General features: G+C 37.2%; 1 protein-coding gene across 10 annotated transcripts in view; it reads right to left on the bottom strand.

The window, feature by feature from the left end:
• PEX5L (peroxisomal biogenesis factor 5 like) overlaps positions 1–25,455 on the bottom strand; it is a gene marked incomplete at both ends in the record, with an annotated part of 250,623 nt that overhangs the window by 165,479 nt on the left and 59,689 nt on the right. For 3 of the 10 annotated variants that reach the window (XM_080696065.1, XM_080696070.1, XM_080696069.1), the window contains 3 exons: positions 17,288–17,359; positions 18,776–18,935; positions 19,620–19,645. The exons of 1 other annotated variant lie outside the window; for it this stretch is intronic. In XM_080696065.1, the coding sequence (XP_080552191.1) occupies positions 17,288–17,359; positions 18,776–18,935; positions 19,620–19,645 (258 nt within the window). Of the gene's footprint in view, positions 1–17,287; positions 17,360–18,775; positions 18,936–19,619; positions 19,646–25,455 lie in introns of those variants that run through there. 6 more of the 10 variants (XM_080696067.1, XM_080696068.1, XM_080696063.1 and 3 more) reach the window with 3 other exon arrangements.

Raw genomic sequence — 25,455 nt, 5'->3', positions numbered from 1 at the left:
GTTGAAAGTATCTTTAAATTAAAATGATGCAATGTGGTTTAATTTTCTTGCTAGCTTCGGAGAGGCAGTTGACAGAGGGAGAGCCCAGGCTCTGGAGGCACTGACCTGGGCTTTCGTTTTTCCTGCTCTAATGCTTATATGACTCAGCTCAGATGTTCAACCCTTCTGAGATTTTTTTCTCCCATTCTGAGAAATTAGAATATTAATATTAATAATATTGATAACACCTTTCAGATTGCTGTCTGGCACATAGTAGTTGCTCAACAATGTGATTCCCATTCCCATCAGGAACTGATTCCCTGGACAGTTGAGGTGAGGAAGTTGACTCACTTGACTCCACAGTCTCAGCTGCCATGTTTATGCTGGTGTGTAAAGTGATCTCTGAGTAACACATCCACCTAAACCTCCCTGCCCCAGGGAATTCTTTCTTTCCCTAACTTCCACCCTAGAATCTGGTCTCACCATGAACTTTAACCCGGACTTTTTTTGATTTCCTGAGAGGCTGGGAGTTCTGAGGAAGCTAGTTCAAACCTTCTTTGCAATATCACAGAAACTGATTTCTAAATAGGGAATATATGACAGAGTTGCAGTTACTAACCTTTGGCATAAGTATACCTGAAATAATTGTTCTGAAGACAGCCTATTGATAGAGTCCTAATTCCCTTCAAAACCATATGGAGTGCTGCTAAATGTCAGCTCACTTTGTAAGAGAAAGTTCTCCTTTTCTTTGGCACCTTACTGAAGCTAATTGGATTTCTTTGTGTTTTGAGAAATTATGTGACTTTCCTGCTAAAGACTCATTATGAATTCTGCATGCTTTTTATTTAAAAAATTAAAGGAGTTTTAGGCGTTAACAAAATTTACCAGGGAGGCCTTTTTGGTGTCTTGGGGGACAAATATCATTATGTGTTTTTACTTGCATATGTAATTTCTTGACTGCTAAATAAAGTTCAGAAGCCTTAATGCAAGTTTTTCTTTTCCAGGAAAAAAAAAAAAACTTATGCTTATTTAAAACGACAGAATCAAGAGTGGTGAAAATACCTATGTTATTTCTTCAGGATAATGTAGTGATTATTTTTGAGGTGGTTTAAAAACTTCATATGAGGATTTCATCTAGACAATCACTCAGAAATCCCACACATTTCTACCACTTACAAATCCATAACATCAAACCACATCTTGCCCCCTCCCACATACTATGGATGTAAAAGTAATAATTATGGATATATTCATTTTTCTGCAGGGGATTTCATTTTTAAATTGCTCTTTAACACAAGAAGGTGATTCATAACCCTAGGGCAGTAGTAGCTTCCTTACAGATGATTCTATATTGGATTTATTCACAGGAAGTAATTCTCTCCAGTGGTTCAAATGATTATTTTTGTAGTTTTATTAAAAGATATTCTTCCCCCATTCTTGTGAGATGGAAGTGGGGGAAATATCACCACTTTGCTGATAGGGAAGTCAAAACTTAGAGATTAGTTCAAGGTCAAATTAAAAAGTCATTGGCAGAGTCAGGAACTTAAATCCTAACGTCTTTGCTTATATTTTAGCTCTACTTCATGGATTCTAATATCTTCCTGTGCTCTTGGTTACATATTAATTCGAGAATCTTGAATTTTATAATCATAACCTATTCTAAAACATATTCACAACAATTTTTATCTTTGATTTTCAATAGGAAACAGTTATAAAGCTTAAATTTTTAAATCCTTAAGTTGTGCCCACTTTGTATAAGTTCTTTAGACTTCAATATCAGGTTTTTGGAATATATATACAGAGAATAAATATATATACAGAGAAAAAATATATATAGAATGTGTGTGTGTGTGTGTATTCTTCAGCCTGAGAATACCTTATACAGATTTATATATCTGTCTTCTCAATGAATGTGGTACCTGAGTAAATTACCTCCGAAAGTATTTGTGGTTCTAACAATATTTAGTCAGTTTCCTTTCTTAGCAAACTTTAAAATTCATGAGAACTGAATTTATGCAAATCCATGTTTGTGCTTTGGCTCTCGTCAGCCTTACAAAGCACAATACTTATCACTGCCACGTAGAATGTGGTTTAAACCAGAAGTTTTATGAAGCAATGCAATATACATGAGACCATCCCAGCAGTGCTTAAAGATACAGCAGGGATATGAAGAGATGACACTGCAAATTCCCATAAATGTCATGCATAATTCATGGAAGTTCAATATATGTCTAATCACAGCAATATACATGATTTTCCTGCAATTTCTTTTTTCCCCTCTTTAGTTTGATAACTTGTATCTTGAAAGGGAAAGATTTGGATGATCACTGCATAAGCAAGGGAAAATGCCTAAGGATCATCTTGATTTAACATAAATTGACATTAAAATGACATTTATAATAGCAGGCCATGGTGGCATGTGTGTCTGTACTTGGGAAGTTGAGATAGCAGGATTACAGGTTCAAGGCCAGCTTCAGACCCTGTTTCAAAATAAAAAATAAAAAGGGCTAAGGGTGTAGTTTGGAGGTAGAATGCCCTGGGTTCAATTCCCAGTACACCCTCCCTTCTCAATGACATTTATGAAAACTAGCAATGGGAAAAATAAATCTGACATAATTTTACATAAAGAAAAAGATACAAATTGAATACATACTGATCACAACTGTGTAAAAAATCATTTGCCATTATGTGAAAATGAGAGACTATGCAAAATGAAGAGTCCTTGTGATCATGGGTGATACTTTTTCTCTGATGCAAAAATTCTAGAGAAGGGTTTTGCATACTCATATGCATAATGTAAGAGAAGCGATCCCTGAAAGTGATTGCCAGCTCTCTAGCACTAACAGGTGAATCTCAGGGAGGACGGCTGGAGTGCTGAACTTTACAGGAGCTGGAGGGGCAGTTCTGTGAGGGTTGGTAGATATCAATTCTCAGACTGCTTTTCCAGATGGGCACACAGTGACACTGGAGATCTGCTGATGTCTTGAGATAAACTAGCTCCACTGAACATTTAGTGGGAACTTCAGTCAGAGAAGAAAGGTCAGCCTTTGTAGGGTAGTGAAGTGACATTTTTGGAGCACAGCAATTGACTCGCATGGCAGAAAGCCACTCAACAAACGCTGGGGTGATAGACTTGCTGGTTTTGTGCCCGGTGTGGACATTTTTAAATGTGGTGGGAACAGAGGTCATTCTAGTGCACAGTAAGGATTTAACTTATGCGTAGCACCTCAGATGCAAAAACTTGAAACATACAGCAACTCAAATGGTCTTACTGGCTACCTTCAGGGAGGTCTGAACAGGTGGCCCTGGCCATTGAATATTGTGCAGTGTCCCATGACCCAGAAGTGGACATTTATCCAAGGACTGGGAAATGGCCCTTCTTTGAAGGTTAGCTTTTGATGTATATATTAATGATTATGTACTCTATTCTCTCTCTCTCTCTCTCTCTCTCTCTCTCTCCACACACACACACACACACACACACACACACACACACACACACACACACTTTCTTCTTGAAGCAAGAATATTTTTCTGGTTTACCTATCTCAATTTATATCTATCTATTCATCAGCCTCAGCTACTTAGTGAGGTCCTTTGCAACTCAGTGAGACCCTGTTTTAAAATAAAGAATAAAAAATAGAGCTGGGGGTGTAGCTCAGAGGTACAATGCCCTTGGATTCCATCCCCAGTACCAAAAAAAAAAAAAAAAAAGTGTTTAGAAAAGGGTGTAGGAAGCCGGGCGTGGTGGCGTATGCTTGTAATCCCTGCGCTTGGGAGGCAGAGACAGGAGGATCGCGTAGGTTCAAAGGCAGCAGCGCTGGCTTAAGAGACTCTTTTTCAAAATATATAAAAGTATAAAATAGGTTTGGGAGTGTAGCCCGGAGGTAGAAAGGCTTCCAGGAACCCCAGTACCACCAAAAAAAAAAAAAAAAAGAGAGAGAGAGAAAAGAAAAAGAAAAAAAAAAAGAAAAGGGTGCAGTACTTAGCATAAGTTATATAAGTGTGTTCTTATCAGTTTTTTTTTTAAACAAAAGTGGCCTAAGATAAGGAAAATGTGAGACAAAGATTAGATTAGCTGAGTAGGTTCATCTTGATGAATGAGGCTGGGCAGGAATCTTAGGTTTTATGATACTTCACTAGTCTTAACTTTCTTTCTCTTGTGAGCCTAGAATAAAAGTTTGACATCCTTACCAAAGAAATAAATGATCCTTTTTCTGACACCAAAAATTTGAGTAACTTAAATCAGTGCTTCTTAAAAGCCACAGTGTGTTTAAGATTTCCCTTCAGGGCTTAACTAAAACAGGTAACTGGGCCCCAAGCCCCAGAGTCAGAGGCTCAGAGGATGAATTTCTAACATGCTCTGGGTGATGCTGATGCTGCTGGCCCATGGACCACTCTTATAAGTAGACATGCCCTATAAAAGTCTTTGGAAATTGTTCTCCTTATGGGAAGACAGTGAATACTAGACAGACTGACTTTTTCAGGACCCTGACTGGGACAGAGGAAGTCATGCACATCTTAGCACTGAGGCTTTTCTGTCTTCACTTGCAGCCCTACAGCAGCCCAGCTCCATGACTGGCTGTGGATGGACAGTGGGTCTACAGGACACTGTTGACTTGTTAAGCGTTGTAACTTGATATGTCATCTCTTTGTCCTCTCATTCAGCAAACACTTAAAAAAGAAGGCTGTAAATAATTTTGTGTACAATACATGAATGAAATGGACTGAATCATTTCTGTACTAGTATTGGGAAGAGGTTTTAAAATATATTAATGTGCCAGTATTGGGAAGGATTTCCAATTTTAAAATATATCGTTTGTACTAGAAAAACCAGGACTGGTAGGAAGGAGGGACTTGTAATTTACATTTCTAAAGAGAAGGAAGAAAGCTGGAGCCAGGGAAGAGGTTTCTTTACATTTCTAAGAAAAAACAAATGGCCTGAGGGATGGGAGAAAATCCCATATCCCTGAGAAACAGTTTAACATATCTGGGGAGGGGAACAAAAGTAGAGGCCTGTATTTGGAGACAGGAGTACTCCCCCCTCCTGCCCCAAATTCAGCTGGAGATAGCAGAAAGACTGGGTCACAGGACCTGCCGCAGAATTGGTCTGGATAAAAACACTCAGTATACTGGAGTTCTTTGGTATTTTCATTCGAATTGCCCCCTTGTGCCCCTCTCTCGGGCACAGGGCTATAACTATCTCCTGTATTTCTATCTTTTTAACAAACTTCTTTAAACCTTCAGCCACTGTCCAAGGTATGCATATTTATTCTTAGCTTAGGACAAGAAACCACGGTTTTTCTGTTTTTCTGTTTGTGTGGTTGTGGTGCGGGAATTACTTCTCCCCTCACATACCGAACATATTTCACCGCAACAATTTCTATCAAAATAATGTTACTTTTTTTTTTCAAAAAGCAACATCTATCTTCCCTCTTAAAGTTCCTTCATAATAGAGAAAATAAAAGAGAACTTTATTTCATTCACATAGTCTTTTTAAGAACCAGTTTCTAAAAATAAACAATTCTCTTTCTCAAGAACTAAAATTTTAGGGTCACCAGTGCCCCTGACATGGCTCTGCAGTCTCTTCACTGTTTGTACTTGCTTACCACAAGGGAAGAAGGAGCTTGGGAACAAGGCAAAATTAAGCCCATTTTTTCCAGAACTGCAAAAAGTACTAACATACAAAATGTAACTCAACATTTCTCCTATAACTATGTCCCAGAATATACATAACAAACTTGTTTGCATATCAAATTTCTCTAAATGACAAGTTCTCAAATTTTTCTATGTTTTCCTGTTTTCTCTCTCTTAAGGAAGAATCTTTTTTATTTATCTTTTTCTTTTCATTTTTCCTTACGTTGATTAAAACATGTGCTCATGTACAAGCCCAGGGGGACTTCTTCTGTCCCTCTCTGTTCTGTTACTGTGTGGATTCTCTAGGGGGGGGTGGATCTATCATGGCAATGAGGAGGCCTCCTTCCCTCCATTCAATATCCTTCTGCTCCTACGAGATCTAGCAAACATTTGAAACCTATTATATACTTGTATATATACACAGGCAGAAAGAAAGGCAAGAGCAGAGGCACAGGAGGGAAAAGAGCATCACACTTGAGGTTCTTCAAGTTGTTCAGTGGGAGCACGGCATTGAGGTGGCATTAATAGGGATGATGGGGCCTTGGGGCTGCTTGGCCATGCACAGCCTGCAGGCCCTCCTGAAGTATCTGTGGCTCATTTCAGACATCAGGAAGTATCAGTTTTTTCCATGTTTTGGGTGCTAACCACTAACTATGTAGTGTTGGAGTCCACTGGGCAAGTTCTTTATAAAGTCCTGAGCCAAAGGGCATGATTTTAAATCCAAGTTCCTTGGATTTTGTATACAGGGTAAAATTGCTCATTCCTTTAAAGAGAAACAAGTTGCTTCCTTTAAAAAATGCAAACTATCAAGGGTCTAAAGTTATAGCTTAAAATATTAAGAATATCTGTTCCTGTCTTTGAACATTGATTGCTTCTATCCTGTGCTAAACACTTTGATTGACAAAATTCATCAGCTGAGGCACCATCACTTATATTTTTTCTTGAACTGCTTCCATAGTTCACAAAAACTAGTATCTCAATTTGGGGAACACATTAAAAAAAGATAGAAACTGGAAATGCAGAGAAATGATAATTGTACAGCCCTTGACTGGAAGAAAATGACTTCTATGATTAGTGTTTTTCTACAACAAAATCTTCATTAATTATTCACTAATTATACAAATGAGATAATTTTGTTTGAAAAAAGTGATGAATGAATGTTATTTTTTCTATTCAGAATGTCTAGCACAAAACCGAGATGGTACATTCTCTCACCATTTCTTTGATAAGTCACTTATTCATATACTTCAAGAATTACATCATTTGGCAAAAAATACTATGATGAGGGATAAATAACAATTGTACTGAATGGTCATTTGTTTGTGTGTATGTGTGCTTCCTGGATCACAAGACAGGAAGGAAGTGGTACTCACTCTGATTGGGGGTAGGCCATGTGCAAAATTAATGACTAAAAGTGGGAATGACAGAATTATAGGGTTGTTTTGGAGAAAGGGAAGAAAGCAATGAAGCATTAAAAAAGGCAGGTTTGCAAGAACTGCATTTCTGTCAAACCTTATATATGCAGTGTCAGAATAAGAGACACGTTCCAGGGGCAGGATCAGAGAGCGGCACCGAGCAGAGTGAGACAGGAGACGTGACTGCAAAGTCTGGATTAGAGTGAATGAAAAGCACAACCTAGGAATGACAAGGTCAGGACAAGGGCAGGGTGCAGCAGGCCCCTGGTTCCAGTCAGAGAGAAGGAAGGAAAGTTGACTCTCCCAACTCTCTGCAGTGAACTACTAAAATAAGAAAAAAAAGTAGTTTGGTCTGCCTGTTTCTTTGTCATTTCTGTCAGATTTCAATTTTGTAAGTAAATCATTTAGTACAAATACTTCCAGCTACAACTGATGAATAAAATCATTCAAATTATTCTATGCCCACGTATGAAGGTATCACTACCAATCTCACTATTATGTCTGGGGAGGGGGAGAAAAGGGCAGAACCTGGAGGGAGACACACTGAGACCTGTGTGTATGCCTGTTTATAGGGCTTTGAAATTCACTATGATGAGCCAGGCATGGTGGTGCACGCTTGTAATCCCTGCGCTTAGGAGCCTGAGACAGGAGGATCGCACAGGTTCGAAGCCAGCCTCAGCTACTTAGTGAGGCTCTCAGCAACTTAGTGAGACCCTTTTTCCAAATAAAGTATAAAGTAGGTCTGGGAGTGTAGCCCAGAGGTAGAGAACCTCTGGGTTCCACCCCCAGTACCACCATAAAAAAATAAAGAAAAAGAAAAAAAAAATTTCACTATGTATAACTACAATGCAAAAATAAAAGTTTTTTTTTTTTTTTTAAAGTTCTCCTGCAATAGGCATGGATCCAATCAGTGGTCAGCAGGCTCACCTGCAGGGTTCATTAGCCAAAGCACTGGCTACTGACTTCAGTTGGCTGGGCTGGGGAGCCTGGTGCTGAGCTCTGCACCCGGCTCACAGGCTCCATGGCCAACTGCAGGCGATGACACAGGGAACCAGGTGGTGAAGCCCTGAGCTGTCAACACAGAGGAAGCAATGTGCTGACCTCTTTGGGGTACTTCAGAAAGCTTCAAAGTCTGCTTTGCAAGTCTTTAATATCTGTATACTGGTTTATTATGGAAAGTTAGTGCAGGGTTTGAAAGAATCTCTTTTAAAGGATTAGGAAGCATCTTATAGAAACATCCTTCATAAAAGTCTATTGAATAGATAGACTTTTAACTGTTCACTTGAATTGCACACTTTTCTTAAGTGAGTATTCTGGCTTGATTAGTATGCTTACTTTACCAAAATAGGAAAGGATTAGAAGCACTGTAATTTGGGAAGGCAGTTTCAGGGGCAGATGAATGAACCCAAGACTGGAGGCCACAAAACTGAGTTTGAATATTGCCTGTGATATGAAATAAGTTGGTGAACAAAGTCAAACTATTTCTCCACTTTGAGATTCACTTAACTTATTTTCACTAAAGTAGAACCCATATACACTTTGTGATAGCAGCAGCAGCTTTCACCACACCAGGCTTGTTTACACACCTGAGTTGCTTTGTAAGGGGTAAAGCCATATACATAGACACCCCTCCCTCAGTCATCTGTATCACCCACCCCTCCTCAGGGTTACTGGGAATGGGCCCCAAGGAGAATAATTTTTCAAGTTACTAGATGAGATTACCTTCTTTCTTTTTCCTTGAAATGTTTTAATTTTATCACAGCTACATTAGAAGAATTTATAGCATTAATTTGAAACTTACTTCCTTCACACATGATAATTAATGTTAAATGTAAATTTCAAGCTAACACAAATTAATTTTATATCAATAAAGTATGCTTTAATAAAGCAATGAAATAAAATTATTAGTGTTTAGTAATACAATGGTAAAATTATTCCCCATTTATTTATTTTTATATGGAACATATTGAAAATAGCATACATTCAGACTGTGTTTGGTGCTCTCCCCACCCCCAACTTCCCAACAATGAGTGTCCAGGTTAACCATGCTATATTTATATTTTTACACAAAAACGGATGTATCTCCTTCATTAATCAACCTCAGCCTTCTTCCTCTCCTATCCTTCCATTCTAGCTTTGGTGAGGTTTCTCCTCCATTGCAAGAATCCCTCTGGTATTCCTAATACTTCCTAGTTTGGGCATATTAGAGAAAACATAAGTTCCCTTCTCTTTCTGTGCTTGGCTGATCTCACTTAACATAATGTTTTCCAGGTCTTTCCATCTTCTTGTGAATAACATGATTTTGTTCTTCTTCATAGCTGAGTAGAATTCCATTGTGTGTATTTTCTTCCACATCCCACCCTGCTCCCTCTTCTCTCTTGTACATGTTAGTGAGATTGGCAGCGATTCTGGGACTAGCTTCTGCCATGTAGCCAATGCCTTCCTTACTCCCTGATTTCTGTACCAGGCTGATCCGAGGAAACATTTACATCTTTGACTTCATAAGAGGCTATATTATTTATAACCATTATAACATAGTTCCCTCAAATCCAAGAAGATCCTTATAAATAAATCTGGCTTCTTTCTATTTAATAAAACCATGAAAATTACCTTCAACTCTCACCACCTACTCAGCTCAGTGCCTGCCATTTACAAAGCACTTACTACCTGCCATGCACCTGGCTAAGCATTTATATTCATGAACTTACTTAATTCTCTGAACTACTTTGTGAAGTAGATATTATTTTCCTCCTCTACTAGCAGAGCAGCCTGAGGCTCACAGAGGCTAATTATTTTCCCCCAAATTATACAGTTCCTGTACAGCCATAGCCTCTTATTTCTGACTGTTACCCACTGTGTGGGAGAGGCAAACATACATTCTCTGTTATATTACCAATGCTGAGCAGAACATGTGGTGTGGTAGAGGAGCTGGTACCACTGAAAATGTACTAGAGTATCTGCTGGTGTCCCACAGAGGTGTGCATAATGCTCAGTATCAAACCGTTGGAAATCACCAGAGTGAAGATGCCATGATACAGAGCCATTTCCAACTCACTGCTCAGGAAGCAGGAGTTACTGTTGGAAAGAGCATTAGACAAAACAGCAGCATCCCTGGATGCTACTCCTGGCTCTGACTAGAGGCTAAGCAAGACACGTGGCTCTCCAAGGAAGTATTCCCATTTGAGCCTCCCAACAGACGTTGGATCCAGATGGTATTATTCCATTCTACAGGCAAAAAAACTGGAAACTCAAGTACTGAAATTACTTACTCCAAAGTCTTCTGCCTAGTAAGAATCAAAGCCAAGAGTAGAAACTAGGACAGCAGATTCCTCCTTTAGCTCTCTTGCCTGGATCTGTGTCGCTCCATGAAGATTGACCCCCTGTTTTCTGTCCTAAAACCTTTGGATTTCAATAAGCTGTCAGAAGATTCTGAAATGAAGGCATTAAGTTTGCCCTTTGTATTTTCTCTAGAGTCAGATGATGCAGAGGGGAATCGGTACACGAAATTGAAATGCATGAGGTTAAACAAGCAAAAAAAAATTTGAGCTTATTTTGTGAGTTCATAAAGAAAATATAGAATAATATAATTTGCTTTCTCCCCTAAAATGTTAGTAACTTGTTTTTTTTTATATCCCTTGATACAAATAGGTAGTATTTAGGAATAAAATTCATGGTGACTTGTTTTCATTCCAGTAAGTTTTCTATTTAGCCTAATGGAAAACTTTCCCTTCCCTTGTTTAATATTTATTGATGATAAATAGCTTTGCAGATAAGATGGAATTGATTGGGTTATAGTAGTGAGTCTTTGTTATGCCAATGATGATTTCCGATAGATAGCAAATGAATTTGGCTTCTTTCCATTTAATATTTCTCATGGATCACTCTTGTGCAAGAAAATTGCTAATGGGCCTCTACCTGCTGTGAACAGAGTCAGTGTACCACAACTGCAGGGCCTCTGAGTGTCACAGGGTCCTTTGTTTAGCAGGTCATCTCCTTTCTGAAACTCTGGAGGGGTTTTTGTTCTTGCTAATCAAGTACAGAGTTCTAAGAAGGTACCCAGAAGACATTATCCCACGACATGCCACTGTTACCTAGAGACAGGGTCAATGGGATCTGACTATATTTAAGTGAAGTTACCACATGGGGATAGCTAACAAACTACTGGTCAGATGGTGGGATCTAACTATATTTAAATGAAGTTACCACATTGGGATAGCTAACAAGCTACTGGTCAGATGGTAGTCACACATACCACCCTTGTTGCTTTTACTATTTATGAGTCTGAGACTCCAGTCAGTTGCTCAAATGGTGGTAGGAACAGACTCTGTTTGTATCAGAGGAAAACTGGCTATCTGTTTTTTTTCTTTTTATTCCATTTTTATTTCAGGTTGACCTGTATTTCTTTTTTTTTTTTTTTTTTTTTAGGATAATCCCCACAACAACTAATAGGACAGAATTGTATTCCTACTCAAATATTTTAAATATTTCTGTGTTTTGGAGACCCAGGAGAGTGGCTGTACTTTGTTCCTTCTTTTTCCTTAGAAAAAGGTCACAAAACTTTCAATATCTACAGTTTTATGCTCAGTCTTTTCTTAATTTTTTTAAGGTTTAAAAGAGACTCTTAAGCCAGGTGTGGTGGTAGAAGATAGATGAATGATTGATAGATAGTTGTAGATATCTAGGTATATATTAAATTGCTATACTCCATTATTTTTTGAAAATCCAATTAGAATAAGCTATGGTCATGTGTAAAGATTGTTCTCTTAGCTGGCCATAGTGGCACACGCTTGTAATCCCAGCGCTTGGGAGGCTGAGACAGGAGGATCACATAGGTTCGAAGCCAGCCTCAGCTACTTAGTGAGGCTCTCAGCAACTTAGTGAGACCCTGTTTCCAAATAAAATATAAAATAGGTCTGGGAGTGTAGCCTGGAGGTAGAGAGCCTCTGGGTTCCACCCCCAGTACCACCAAAAAAAAAAAAAAAAAAAAAAAAAGAGAGAGAGAGAGACTCTTAGGTTTTTTTTTAGCTAAGAAAAGTATGTGTGGTCTCTCTCCATGGCGCTTCTCATGCCCCTTAGATGTCCTCACTTGGGACACTGTGACAAGAAAGGCAAGTGGTTGTTAAGAACCACAACTTAGCTCTGATTTTGTATATGTTTTCCTGGAAAGGCATTTCTCCCTTGACAATGCCTAGAAGTCAAGAGGGAAGGAAGTAGTTAAAGAATGTGGGAAAGTTTATCCCTGGGAAGGTTCAATAAATGTTGGCTAATTAATGATAGTTCCGAGCAGATAGTTATTTTATGAAATTAGAGCACTGAGGAGAAATAGCTTCCTAACCAGTTTATAGGACAACCAATAATGGGTGTTCTGTGGAGCAACAGAAAGGGCCTGGAAATTGGACCCTGGCTTCCAGTGGTCTAAGAGCCCAACCAGGAACTCTGGGCAACTCCATGTATCTCTCTGTTTGCTGAAGTGGAGGTGAGAGAAAGGAGGTTGTGTGGGGTGACTAGCTAATTAAAATATCATATATGATTTATACTTTATTTAAACTTTTACATAGTTTATCTCAGGTAAAACTTAGCAGATGGGAGGAATAGAGTACTATCTTACAAATAAGAAAACTGAGCTCAGACAGGTTCAAGATCACAAGGCTACCATGTGGAACTTAGTTGGACTTCACACTTGGGTCTTTGAAGTCACCTTTGCTTATAAATGGCCACAGTCTTCTCATTTTCAGTATCATTACATTGTATGTCTATGAATTCTAGCTCTTAATTTTTCAGGTAAGGCCTTTCTGAAGAATTTATCACAAATTGCACATATTTTCCCTCTGGAACTGCATTAGTTTTTTTCTCTTGTTGTGATTCTCAAAATATAGTCTGGAATCTACAGCAGCAGCTGAAGACTTAGAAATAAGAATTCTCAGGACACACTCCAGGTCGCAGAATAAGAACCCCCTGGAGTGAGGTCTTGTTGTCTGTTTTAAAACAAACCCTCCAGCCAGGCATGGGGGCATACACTTGCAATCCCCGCGCTTGGGAGGCAGAGACAGGAGGACTATGTAGGTTCGAAGCCAGTTGCACTGGCTTAAGAGACCCTGTTTCCAAAATAAAAAGTATAAAAATACGTCTGCGAGTGTAGCTCGGAGGTAGAAGGGCTTCCAGGAACCCCAGTACCACAATCAATCAATCAATCAATCAATCAATAAATAAATAAATAAATAAATACTCTCCAGGGCAATCAGAGGTAGCTAAAGGTTGAGAACTACTGCTCTGACCCCTGGACACTTGTTTCCCATATAACTGGCTAACATTTTACATTTCCAACCTTTACTGCTTTGAAGGATCTGTAGATGCTACTTTGAGTTCCACAACCAACTAGATTCATAGCATTTTATTAAACCTATTTCTATAATATTGTACCTATAACTGTATCCTTGATGTAATCATAATATTCAATAATTTTGTTAGTATTTTTTACCTCCTTAAATTCTACTTGGAGTTTGAAAATATTTTAGGAAAAATGATCTCTAGGTCTAGTGGGGGTATAGCACAGAGACAGAATGTCCCTGGGTTCAATCCCAAGTACCACACACAAAAAGGTAATTTAAAATAGAATGAATTTATTATTTATTCAAAGTGGTTGCCAGACACAGTGGTGCACACTTGTAATCCCAGCATACGTGTAATCTCTGACACGTGAGGATCATTTTGCAGACAGCCTGAGCTACTTAGTGAGGCCTTTTGCAACTCAGTGAGACCTTGTTTTATAGTAAAGAATTTAAAAAAATAGGATTGGAGGTGTAGCTCAGAAGTAGAATGACACTGGATCTAATCCTCAGTACCTCCACAAAAAAAGGTGTTTAATATTTTAAATTTCTTACTAAGATTACTTGACCATCTTTTCCTCCATGAAATTTCAAAAGGAAATTGATATTTACATGAGACTTTTATTTCTAAGCAAGACTCCCCTCTCCTTTAATAAGGAAAGAACATTTTCATAATAAAAATGACCCCAAATATGTATTTAAGATTTATTCTTTAATATTGTTCTAGAGAGCCAAAGGTAGTATTCACTTGTTATAGATATATTATTTTATGTCAAATGTCTGGGTTCTAGAAGCATTATGATTTTATTTTAGTCCAGTGTGAGGCTACTTAGTGAGATCCTCTTTCCAAATAAATAAAATAGGTCTGGGAGTGTAGACTGGAGGTAGAGGGCATCTGAGTTCTGTCAGCAACACACACACACACACACACACACACACACACACACACACACACACACACACACACGAGAGACAGAGAGAGAGAGAGAGAGAGAGAGAGAATGAAAACATATACATTCAAAATTTATTCCTTCTTTCCATGTTGAAATAACACTGATCATCTTTTACTCCCTTGAATGAGGACAGCCAAGGAGAATAAACTGCAAGCCATGTGCTGTTTTTGTTCTTAATTTGCTTATATAAGCAAGATCCTGGGCTTTCTGTGGAAGTACAGGACTCTCAAATCATATGACTGAAAAATGGCATATAGCCTGGACAGCATTTATAGAGCTATGCCTTTGAGTGATGAATTTAATGAGATTAGTTGACTCCTGCCCATCACAGCACTCCAATTATTTTATTTATTTTCCTTAGATTTTCTTTTGGCATTACTTACTGAAAAAGTTATTTGCAATTACATGAAGATGACAAACAAATTTATACTGTGTTTCTGCAAAGACATATATTGAACATAAAATTTTTTGATAAAATAGTAATAAGGCTATGGAGCTTTTATTTGTTATATATATGTATGTGTATGTGTATGTATGTATAATTTCATCATATCTATAAGATACAATATTCTATTTCTGGTAAGATATATTTTATGCACATGCACACATGGATACATTTAATTTGCAGATCTCTTAAATTTAGGATTGCTTATTCAGGGGTGTTCTGCCCCAGTTCTTTTTTTTTTTTTTTTTTTTTTTAAAGCAGGGTCTCACCATGTTGCTGAGAGTCTTGCTAAGTTACTGAAGCTAAGGGCTGGGATGTAGCCCAGAGGCAAAGTGTTCACTTTGCAAGCACAAGATCCTGAGTTTTAGCCCAGTGCTAAAAAGACAACAACAGCAACAATAATAAATAAGTTGCTGAGGCTACCCTTAAACCTGAAATCCTAATGCCTCCCAAGTACTGGAATTGCAGGCATGCACCACTGAACACAGCAGTATTTTTTTTTTGGTAGTTTTTATAAAGACTTATTATAGTGTTTTCCCCAGACATTTTACTTCAAGATATCTGTACTGTCATTGTTTCAACCTAAGATTTGCTCACCATATCAACACAAAATAAGCATCCCAAACAAGGAAGGACACTATTCCAGCAAAGCCAACTCACATTCAGGATCACGCATCCTCTGAACTATGGTTTGACATGAATTATCATCAAAGATGGGATATTCCCAAATGCTACTAATCTGTGCAGTTATCATGGAAGAACATAATAACTACAGAGGCAAACAATGTCTCTGAGCAAATTGAATCCACCCTTATTTGATCCAGTAATGAACATGCTATTTTCTGAAGAAATGGAAAAATTGGTGCTCTTTTAAGACTTATTTATAGTTAATATATATAGTTAATATAGTTAATGTTAGTGACAACAAAGTAAGTTTTGTGACTGCTATCATGAGAAAAAATGAATGATGGCACAGTGACTTCTTGGGTTATCCACCCCACCCCAAATATCTTAACATTATAATTTAGTTAAAATGCAAAGATTTAAACAAAAAGTAAGACAATACAAGATTTGAGGAGAAATAGAAAAAGAAAGTAATAATTTATCTTCTACATGATTCTAGAAGAGATAATAGTAACTAATTTTCATTTTAATAGACTTAATTTTATATTATTAGTTTATTAATCAGGTGCATCCATTCCTTTAATCAGAATCCCAATCTACAGGTGGAATTAGTGAGAGATACAGATTACATAGCCCAGTAACTTCATTTATGTAGTTAAAATAACAGTTCATAGCTCAGCACATTATGTGGGCTCCAGCCCCACTTACCTTACTCACTAAACTGACGAATTGGCACTAAGGAGTAAAACACAGAGCCAAGCCCACACATGTCCTGCCCTGCTTTACTGGGAGCCAGAGAGCAACGGTAAGGTAAGAGAAACTCAGAGGCAGTCTGAGCTAACCCTGGAAGACTAAAACATTCTGCAGTGCATAGAGAGGTTTTGTTTTGTTTTTTGAGAAGACCATTTTGGTCGATTACTCTAGACTTAACAAATAAGTCTCTTGAGTCAACTATTTCTGGCAGCTACCTTCAGGTAGCCATTTTCTTTTATGCACAATGGCTCCTTTAAGGCAATCACTACGATGCAAAATGAACCACACAATTAGGAAATTATCCAAATTTATCTTATCTTTCTGTAAGTTACCTATGGCTTGCTTTCAAATCTCAACGGCTCAGATTTCTTTGAATTATCACTTTTACAGCTTAGTTTACATGGCCCTCTGATTCTGCGCCACTCACACAGTCAATAGATGTTGCAGTTACCCTGTCTCTGTGATAATTAACAAAGATGTTAAGGGCTAATGCCAACACAGTGTCATGGGCTGGATAACTTCCACCACCTGGTATGTCATTGTTTATGGTCTGTTAAGCAGTTTTCATTTCTCCTTCTGGGCCCTTATAATTTCCAAGCTCGAGGCTTTTCAAATTACAGGCAGTCTTACAGACTATTAAGCAGCCTCTTCTTTGGTTTTTAAAATCATCTCCAAGTGTAAGCCACAGACAATTTGAGAAATCAGATTGGGCATGCTGTATATTTAAAGTTCTCAATTTTCCAAAATATTTCCTCCTCCCTCTAAATCATATTTATTGTTTTACAAGTTATATAAATGATAGCTCTCCTTATTTTTAAAATAATGTACTTTCTTGTTCTTATTTAAATCTCCCCCCCCAACTGAATTATCTCTGTGGTTTGGACTCATTTTATCAGTAAAACTTTTAATTTTCCCAAAGTTAGCTTATCTTGTCCTGGCTTAATTTTTTTTTAATCATTTTCACATAAAGCACACACATACTAGCATCATGCACTAGTTAGTGGGTCAGAGATGTAGGAAGATGCTAGCTGCTCTGAAAATCTATCTTTTTAGACAGGCTAGTACAACTTTCAGGGAAAGGCTGAACACCCCAGGGCTTCAGGTGTCAAAAAATCTACAGTACAACAATAGAAAACGTATGTAAGAATCACTTACCTGTTTTTGATCAACAACTATTTCCAGGTCTTCATCACTGCTTAGTTTTCCATATCCTTGTTCTTTACTTTTCTTGTGAAAGAATAATTTTAAAGGATTGTTTAGTTTCTTTCCATTACGAATCTCAATTCCTACTCAAAACTTTCTAAAGATAAAAGTCTTTACTTAGCCTTGATCACTAGTCATAATGCATTATTCTTTATATCAGTCTTGCAAGTACAACAGCAAATATTTGAATAGTTAAACTGCTGGCTTATCATTACTCATTAAATATTTCTGCTTAGCTTCTCCCATCCAAATTATGCTTTTATTCTTTTTCTTAATATTCTTATGCTCCTTTCATTCCGTAGTTCAGAGAAGATTCTTTAACACTCTGAGATAAATAGGCAATTCCTTCAAGAATCCTAGCACATAAGGACTGAAACTTTGTTTAGACCTACACTTATGTTTAAGGCTTTATTATTAAACATTTCATTTTAATGCTTTAAATATATTTAAGAATAAGAGAACATTACAGAACTTCAGATAACACATCTTTAGATTTTCAATATGATTTGTAAATCAGATGAATACTGACATTGGAAAAAACAACTCAAATAATTTTTATAGGATAAAATAAATTTAAAATTAGGAAGTTTATAAAGAGTGCAGACCATCTTTAAAAATGCTCTTTATTGGCACCTTGTTGTTGTTGTTGTTGTTATTATTATTATTATTATTATTATTATTATTTCCAATGACAACCCGCATGCATTTCCCCTATAGCAAAATCTGTAAGTTCTAAAGTTGGAAAAGAATAGATCATGCCAATCATTGTACCGTGGTGCTACAGGAGAATGACAGTATGCCTGAGTCTTGTCTTTTCTCCTAATGCAACAGCTGATGGGAATACTAGAAATACCATCTTACTTCTATGTACCAATTAACATATGGAAAATAAAAGTCACTGCATAGTTATCTATAGTCCAAATTTTTTAAGAGATTAACTATAACAACTAGAATTAAGAGCATTAAAACATTTCTTATACTTTGATCTACTTTGTCATATTAGGATCCCTATTCCTTTAGGGAAGAAACATATCCTTCAGTGACCATGATATAATTTTTTTCTACACTGTGGAGACACGGTTCTTATATTTTTCTTTTGTAACATTTCAAAAGCCAGATTTGCATATTTACTTTCCCTATGAACATACCTCTTATTTTTGTATATTTTACTATAATAGATTTCTGAATCTTTGATTATTATAATTATTAGAACAGATGGCCACAATTTTTCTCTCTATTATTATGATCATCCTCATTTGAGGTTCCATTTCAAGATTGATGGAAAACAAGAGCAAGGTTGGTTTCAGTCAAGCTGACTTCCTTCCTATCACTTTGCTTTTGTATACTATTAGTTCACTGGTTGTTCTAAGATATTGTCCAGAGACCCTCTAATGCAAAACATTTAGAAATGCCTTTTCAAGTATTGATCTGTATACATACCAAGTAGCTCATTTGCATGACCCGGTTTCTGGACAAAAGGACATTAAGTAGAGATGGAATGTGAGTCCTTCCATCCATCTCACTGTCAGACATCCCAGAATTCTCTGTACCAGTAGCAGTGGCTTCATTGCCAGAACTTGCTAACCAGAGAACCACAGATCTTTCCCGGCCACAGTATTAATAATGCACAACAATAATTGAAGGATTTCTGAATCACTGTCTTGACTTTGTAAACATTGTGAAATTTGAGGCTAGTACAGAAAGTCACTGAAATTAAAATTTTTTTTTCTAACTAATTTTTATCCATGTACTTTTATGTTCCCTGACTGCTATTTCATTTAAAGTTTTTTTTTAAAAAACAATCTATTATTTATTATGTAATTTTTATACTTAATCTTTTACTTATGGAACTACTAAGCCTCTTTGTCATTTTCCCTCTTTAACCCCCCCCACTCCAGATTTTCTTGACAGTCACTGCTAATCGATATAATGTCAGTGCTCACAGACCATCATTCAAAATTGCAGTTTCTCCCAGTATCAAATTCTACCTTTCCAATTTAATCCCAACCCCTTATCTGATTCACTAGTACATTTTCCTAAGAGGAGGTTGAGTCAGGGAAGGAGATTATATCCCTAACCAGTCTAAGAAGTAGTTGGCATTTTCTAAGAGTGGGAGGAGGCATTCAGAGCTCTGGTTTCATACTAAGCCCTCAGCACCAGCCAGCACACATCAGTACACAGAGCGAGAATCTCACGGTTTCACTCCAGAATAAAGCAACATTTCTCTAGTTGGCCCCATAACCCCAGGAAGATTAATCCTTTTCTAAGCCATATATTCACCCACTTACTGCTTATTTCTAGTGCGAGCATAATCCTCTGTCAAGCACTCAGCTGCCCACTTGGACTGCTTAGATCAGCCAGCCCAGGCAGGATCTTCAGCTCTCCTCCCTCCTCCCTGCCGGGAAGCCCTGTCTTCTATCTATGCTCTGTTGTCAAGCTCAAAAAGCAAGTCCATAGCTTCTGCGTGGCCTCTCATAATAGCCCAAGGACTGAGCTAGAAGGAGGAAGGAAGCTAATCTTGCCTCTGTCCCAGTGTGAGGGGGCAGGGCTTCTGTGGGAGGAGAAGCCAGAGGGTCATCATTTCCTGTGCTCCTCCCACCTCCCAGTCCAGACACTGAAGCTGAGTTTCAACTGAGGCTACACGTGTAGGGCTTTCTCTACCCACCCCAGGCTGCTGCCTGCTTATGGTCAATTTCATGTACTAAGTGCAGACAAGGAGGAGACATTTGTGCCAGAGGTTAAAATGGTGAGGACTATCAGGTTGAGAGGAGTGAGCTGAGGGACAGAAGTCATCATTTGCTGATAGTTTCCAGGGAGGAGCTTCCAGCTCAGGAGAGCAGTCCAGTCTCTGAAATCCCACACACAGTACCCCCTACCTCTCCACTCCATTCCGAATTCTTTCTGACTAACCTGAAAAAGGATATTCTAGTTATTTCTTTGTGCTAATAACTTTTTAAATACTATGCAATCAGATCTGTAATTTTCTTAAGAATATTGAACCTAACCAGTAACTTTTGCTAATATACAGACTCCCACCATCTCTTCTTAACCACCTGTGTCTTATCCCTTCATTTGCTCCTCCATGAAAATAAGGAAGATGTGTTTATTCACTTGGATTATATAAACCATTACATTTGAAAGCTGTATATAAAAACAATATCATGGTTACAGATGTAGAAACATTTATTTTAAGGCTACAAGAAGGAAAATTTAGAAAGTAAATTACAACAGCAACACAATCTGAGGGATACAGACCTGAAAAATGAAGTAAAGGATTCATTTCAGATATAGGTTTGCTAAAAAGTTAGTATTAATTGAAATATCCTAGTTGCATATGGATTGAATAGAAAGTTCTTTATAACATAATTATATATAACAGAATATATAACATACTTGCAAGAAGAAAAGATCTTCCTACTATTTTCTTAATAGTTGTCAGAATTCAGTGTCTATCCTCTTATTTTCTCTATCTTCAGTCTCTTCTCTACCACCTTCCTTCCTACAGCCTGCAGAATTGCTTAGGTCTTTCCTGTCCTAAAAGGTGATTTTCTGCCGGGCGTGGTGGCACACACTTGCAATCCCCACACTTAAGAGGCTGAGACAGGAGGATTGCGCAGGTTCAAAGCCAGCCTCGATGGCTTAGGAGACCCTGTTTCCAAATTGAAAAATATAAAAAATAGGTCTGGGAGTGTAGCCCAGAGGTAGAAGGGTTTCCAGGAACCCCAGTACCACCAAAAAAAAAAAAAAAAAGGTGATTTTATGACATCTTTTTTTCCCCCTAAAGGGTTTAATTTCACTCATATCTCTTCACTGTTTAACTTGAAAGAATGTTCTATACTTACTTACATAGCAAGTATAGAATTTACTATGCTAAAGCCTTCTAAACCAATCACAACCAGGGCACATTACCAAATTAAATAGGCAAAAGAAAGGAACCCAATAGAGGTAGGTGTGGTGGTGCACCCTTGTACTCACAGTACTTTGGAGGCTGAGACAGAATCACAAGTTCACAGCCAGCCACAGCAAGTAGTAAGACTCTCATCAAAGAATGAGATTCTGTTTTTTAAAAAATGGGGCTAGGGGTGTGGTTTGGAGGTAGAATATGCCCCTGGTTTCAATCCCCAGTATTTCACACATACATACACACACACATGGGTGAGCACAAACACACCACCCACCCACCTCCACACACCACACACCAAAAAGAAGAAAAAGGCAGAGGAGGAAGAGGAGGAGGAGGAGGAGGAGGAGGAGGAAGAAAGCAAGGCAAGCAAGAAGCAAGCAAGCAGAGAAACTCAGTAAAGGAAAAGGAAGACGGAGGTCAGAGTTGTGAAAGAAGAACCAGTGGAATACGCCAAAGGAAAAAGACTTCTGTCCAATGCTGAAGAAAAGTTAGATAAGGATACAGACTGCAAACTTTCCTTGTATTTGGCACTGGGAGTCTTCAATAACTAGAAGAATGGTGAAGATGGAAACCAGACTAAACTATTAAATACACTAGTAATTTGGAGTGGAAATAGGAACAAAAGACTCATTTCTTTCAGGAAATCTTGAATGAAGAGAGAAAGGGGAAGGGAGAATGCTAGTTGAAAAATGAAGGATAAGTAGAAAAGACGCTGGGAAAGGTAGTTTTCCCTCCTTCCTCCATGTACAAGTCTTGACCATGTTTATAATTCAAGAAGAAGAAACTAGTATTAAAAAGGTGAAAATGTAAAAACTGGAAAGTAAGGAAAGGATAACTCATGAAGCAAGAAAATAAGATCAAAGACCCTTCAGAGAAAAATTATGGTTCTCTTCAATTATGAGCTATATCTTCATAGAAAAAATAGTTAGAAAAATATACACCAAATACTGAGACCTTTTATCTGTGAGAAAAAATTATGCATGATCTATTACTTTTTCTGTATACTTGAGAGTACTTTTTGAAATAAAAAAAATTTCATAAATTAAAAAGGAAACAAAATTATGATTGCTTATGAGGGCCATACAATTGCTATAGAAAAGGAATTTAAAGACTACTTTGTAGAAAAGAAAAAAAGACTAAGTCAGGGCCTTCCCCTTCCCTTATTATGTTTCTGGGAATAAAGGTTTTGTTTTTTTTAAACATGGAGATCCCTGTTGTAGTCACTGCTTACATACCTTGTGGCAGGCATGGTGGATGGTAGTGGTAATGTTTTGTTTACTGCATTTAATTTGTCCCTTTCCTTTGGGGACTTTTCATGATAATATTAAGTTTCTCTGTTCTCTGATAACATTTAAGTCCCACATCTTTTGCTTTTTAAAGATCCACAGTGTCAGCACAGCTACAAATACCACTGCTGTGGGAGTCAAAGCAACAACAAAAAGAGAAATCAGGAAACCAGGGATCAGGAAAAGGCCAGAAAGAACTTGAGGGTTCCACCCATTTAGGACACAAGCTTAGACAGACCTTTTAAGTAGAAAGTAACTGCCTTATCAGTTAAAAAGATAATTGTCAAATCTTTTATTTTTCTTATGTGTAGGGGAACTTAACTTCTAAAAGAAAAATGTTATTGTTCCCAAGAATAATTTATAAAGAGGCTTGTTAAATCTGGCATTTTTCTTAAAGAAAAAAAAATATATATATATAATTTGCAGGATCCCCCTATAATCCTATAATGTAGTCATGTTATATTGCTAATTGAGAAGAGCATATAAATGCAAGAAATGTGTTATGGCATTTAAAATGACATTATTTATTTGTTTATTGTGGTTCTGGGGATTGAACTCAGGGGACATTCTACCTCTAAACTACATCCCCAGCCCTATTTTATTTTTTTATTTTGAAACAGGATCTCAATAAGTTGCTGAGAACCTTGTTAAGTTGTTGAGGTTAGCTTTGAACCTCTGATTCTGCTATCTCTACCTCCTAAGTATTGAGATTACAGGTGTGTGCCAACACGCCTGGCTAAAAACTAATTTTAGATTTTATTAATAAGACTGCTATTTAGCATATTTTTTATTTTAAGGCTAAATCTAATTGAAAAATAAATATTCCATTTTTTCACTAGCTGCATAATGAAATAGCAGTGATACAACATAATGTTTACTCTAATCCAGTGGTACCTTTTGATGCTGTTTTTTCTATCTCTAAGATGGCTCTTGGACTATAATACCCTAAAGAGTTTGTTATCTCTCTCTCTCTCTCTCTCTCTCTCTCTCTCTCTCTCTCTCTCTCTCTCTCTCTCCCCCCCGTCCCCTCTTTAGTACTGGAGGTTAGACAGAGGCACTCTTCTACCTCCAAGCTACATTTCCAGACCTATTTTATTTGTTATTTCATAATGGGGTATGATTAAATTGCAGAGGTTGATCTTGAACCTCAGTCCTCTTGTCTTAGCCTCCCAAGTCCTGGGATTACAGGTGTGCAACACCACATCTGGGTAAGGCTCTTAAAATATTTTATCTTTATTTTTTCCAAAAATAAAAATTCTTTAACATAATTATCTATTAAAAATCACTCAATCTTGTGTCATTGCTCAATAATATTTTCTTAAGCATACAAATTCAATTTTAGGTATGTACTTTCTTATCTATTTTTCCAGGATCATGAAAAGTTTCAAGCATACTGCAAAGTTAAAAAAATTTTACAGTGAGCCTATATATTCTTACCACCTAGGTTTTACCACTAACCTTTTATTATACTTGCCTTTTAAAATTTATCCATCTATCAGCTGTGACATATTTTTGAAGTACAGTATACACCATCACATTTCAATACATTTTTTCCTTCAAGGTTTAGTTTATTTAATTCACTTTTAAAAACTCAGAAAAACAAAATTATTGTTTCAACAAGCTTCCAAAATAAGTGGACTAAATGTTTAGGATTTGCTCCTCTACAGCAAATCATTGCTTTTATTTGAAAAAAAAAAAAAAAAACAAATCAGTGAACTACATTTCTAGTATCAGTGCTAGTGATAGGTTTTATCACTAGGATCAGTGAAGAGGATTTCTGATTAAAGGACTGGAATTTAGTAGTTATCAATTAAAAGCAAATAATCAATTCAACTTTTTGAGACAAATTTATGGTGTGATAGGCAGTTTGAGTTGATATTAATGACTATGTCCTCAATTTTATTTCCTTTGATCATTAATGTTTCCTGCATATATAAAAGACAGCAAACCACTTTACTCTGAGCTGTGTAAACAGGTGTTTATCTATGGTTCATGGAATAAAAGTAGCACATCTCTGGACAGAGCTAGGATATCCAGTGGTTTCTCAGAAGACTCAAATTTATTTTAAGGAAGAGGATTTAAGGAATAAAACTTCTGCCTACTTGAGATCAAGAAGGCAGAAAACAAAACTTGAAATTTTAATTATGTCAGATTCATCAATGTTCTATGCTTCTTTGGGGACAATAAATAAACTCTTAACCCTCTCCACCAAAAAAACAAAAAACAAAAACAACAACAACAACAAAAAACCACATTCAAGAAAAAAGCGAACAAAAATAGTTTTTACAGAAAATTCTGAGTACAATCTTTCTTTCATCTAGAGGGTTCTTTTCTTGTTAAAAATCATTTTCTCATTTTTACTAGATTTTACTTTACTAGAAGCTGGAACTGCATTGGTACAGCATGTGATTACTGTAAAAACTATTTTTTTTTTGCCTAGTGAAGACATTAACAATTGAAAAATATATTTAAGTGACTAAACTTTCTGTGTGTACACTAGGATTGAACCAGGAACATTTTACCTATGAGCTACACCCCTATACTTATTTTTTGTTTTGAAACAGGGTCTTGCTAAGTTGCTGAGGATGGCCTCAAACATGTGATCCTCCTGTCTCAGCCTCCCAAGTACCAGGATTGCAGATGTGTGTCACCATGCCTAGTTTGCAATCTGCTAATATTTTTGCATTATTTAATCTTGGTGCTATTTCCAAGGCAAAATGAAACTAACAAGCACTCTCATTTGGTGACTTTATACGCTCTATCATTCACACAACAGGTTTGGAGTAGTTAGTATAAGATAATGAGTCAGAGAGACTGTAGTTAATATTTTGGGTCCCCATATAGTAAGTGAACACTGCTATCACAAAATCTACCCTCAAACCCCGTTGGGGCATCTAGGAAAAGAGTAAAACTGTGTGACGTATCTTTGC

Source organism: Muscardinus avellanarius (assembly GCF_963383645.1).
Source record: "Muscardinus avellanarius genome assembly, chromosome: 5".
Lineage (NCBI taxonomy): Eukaryota > Metazoa > Chordata > Mammalia > Rodentia > Gliridae > Muscardinus > Muscardinus avellanarius.
This window is presented reverse-complemented; position numbering and strand designations above follow the sequence as displayed.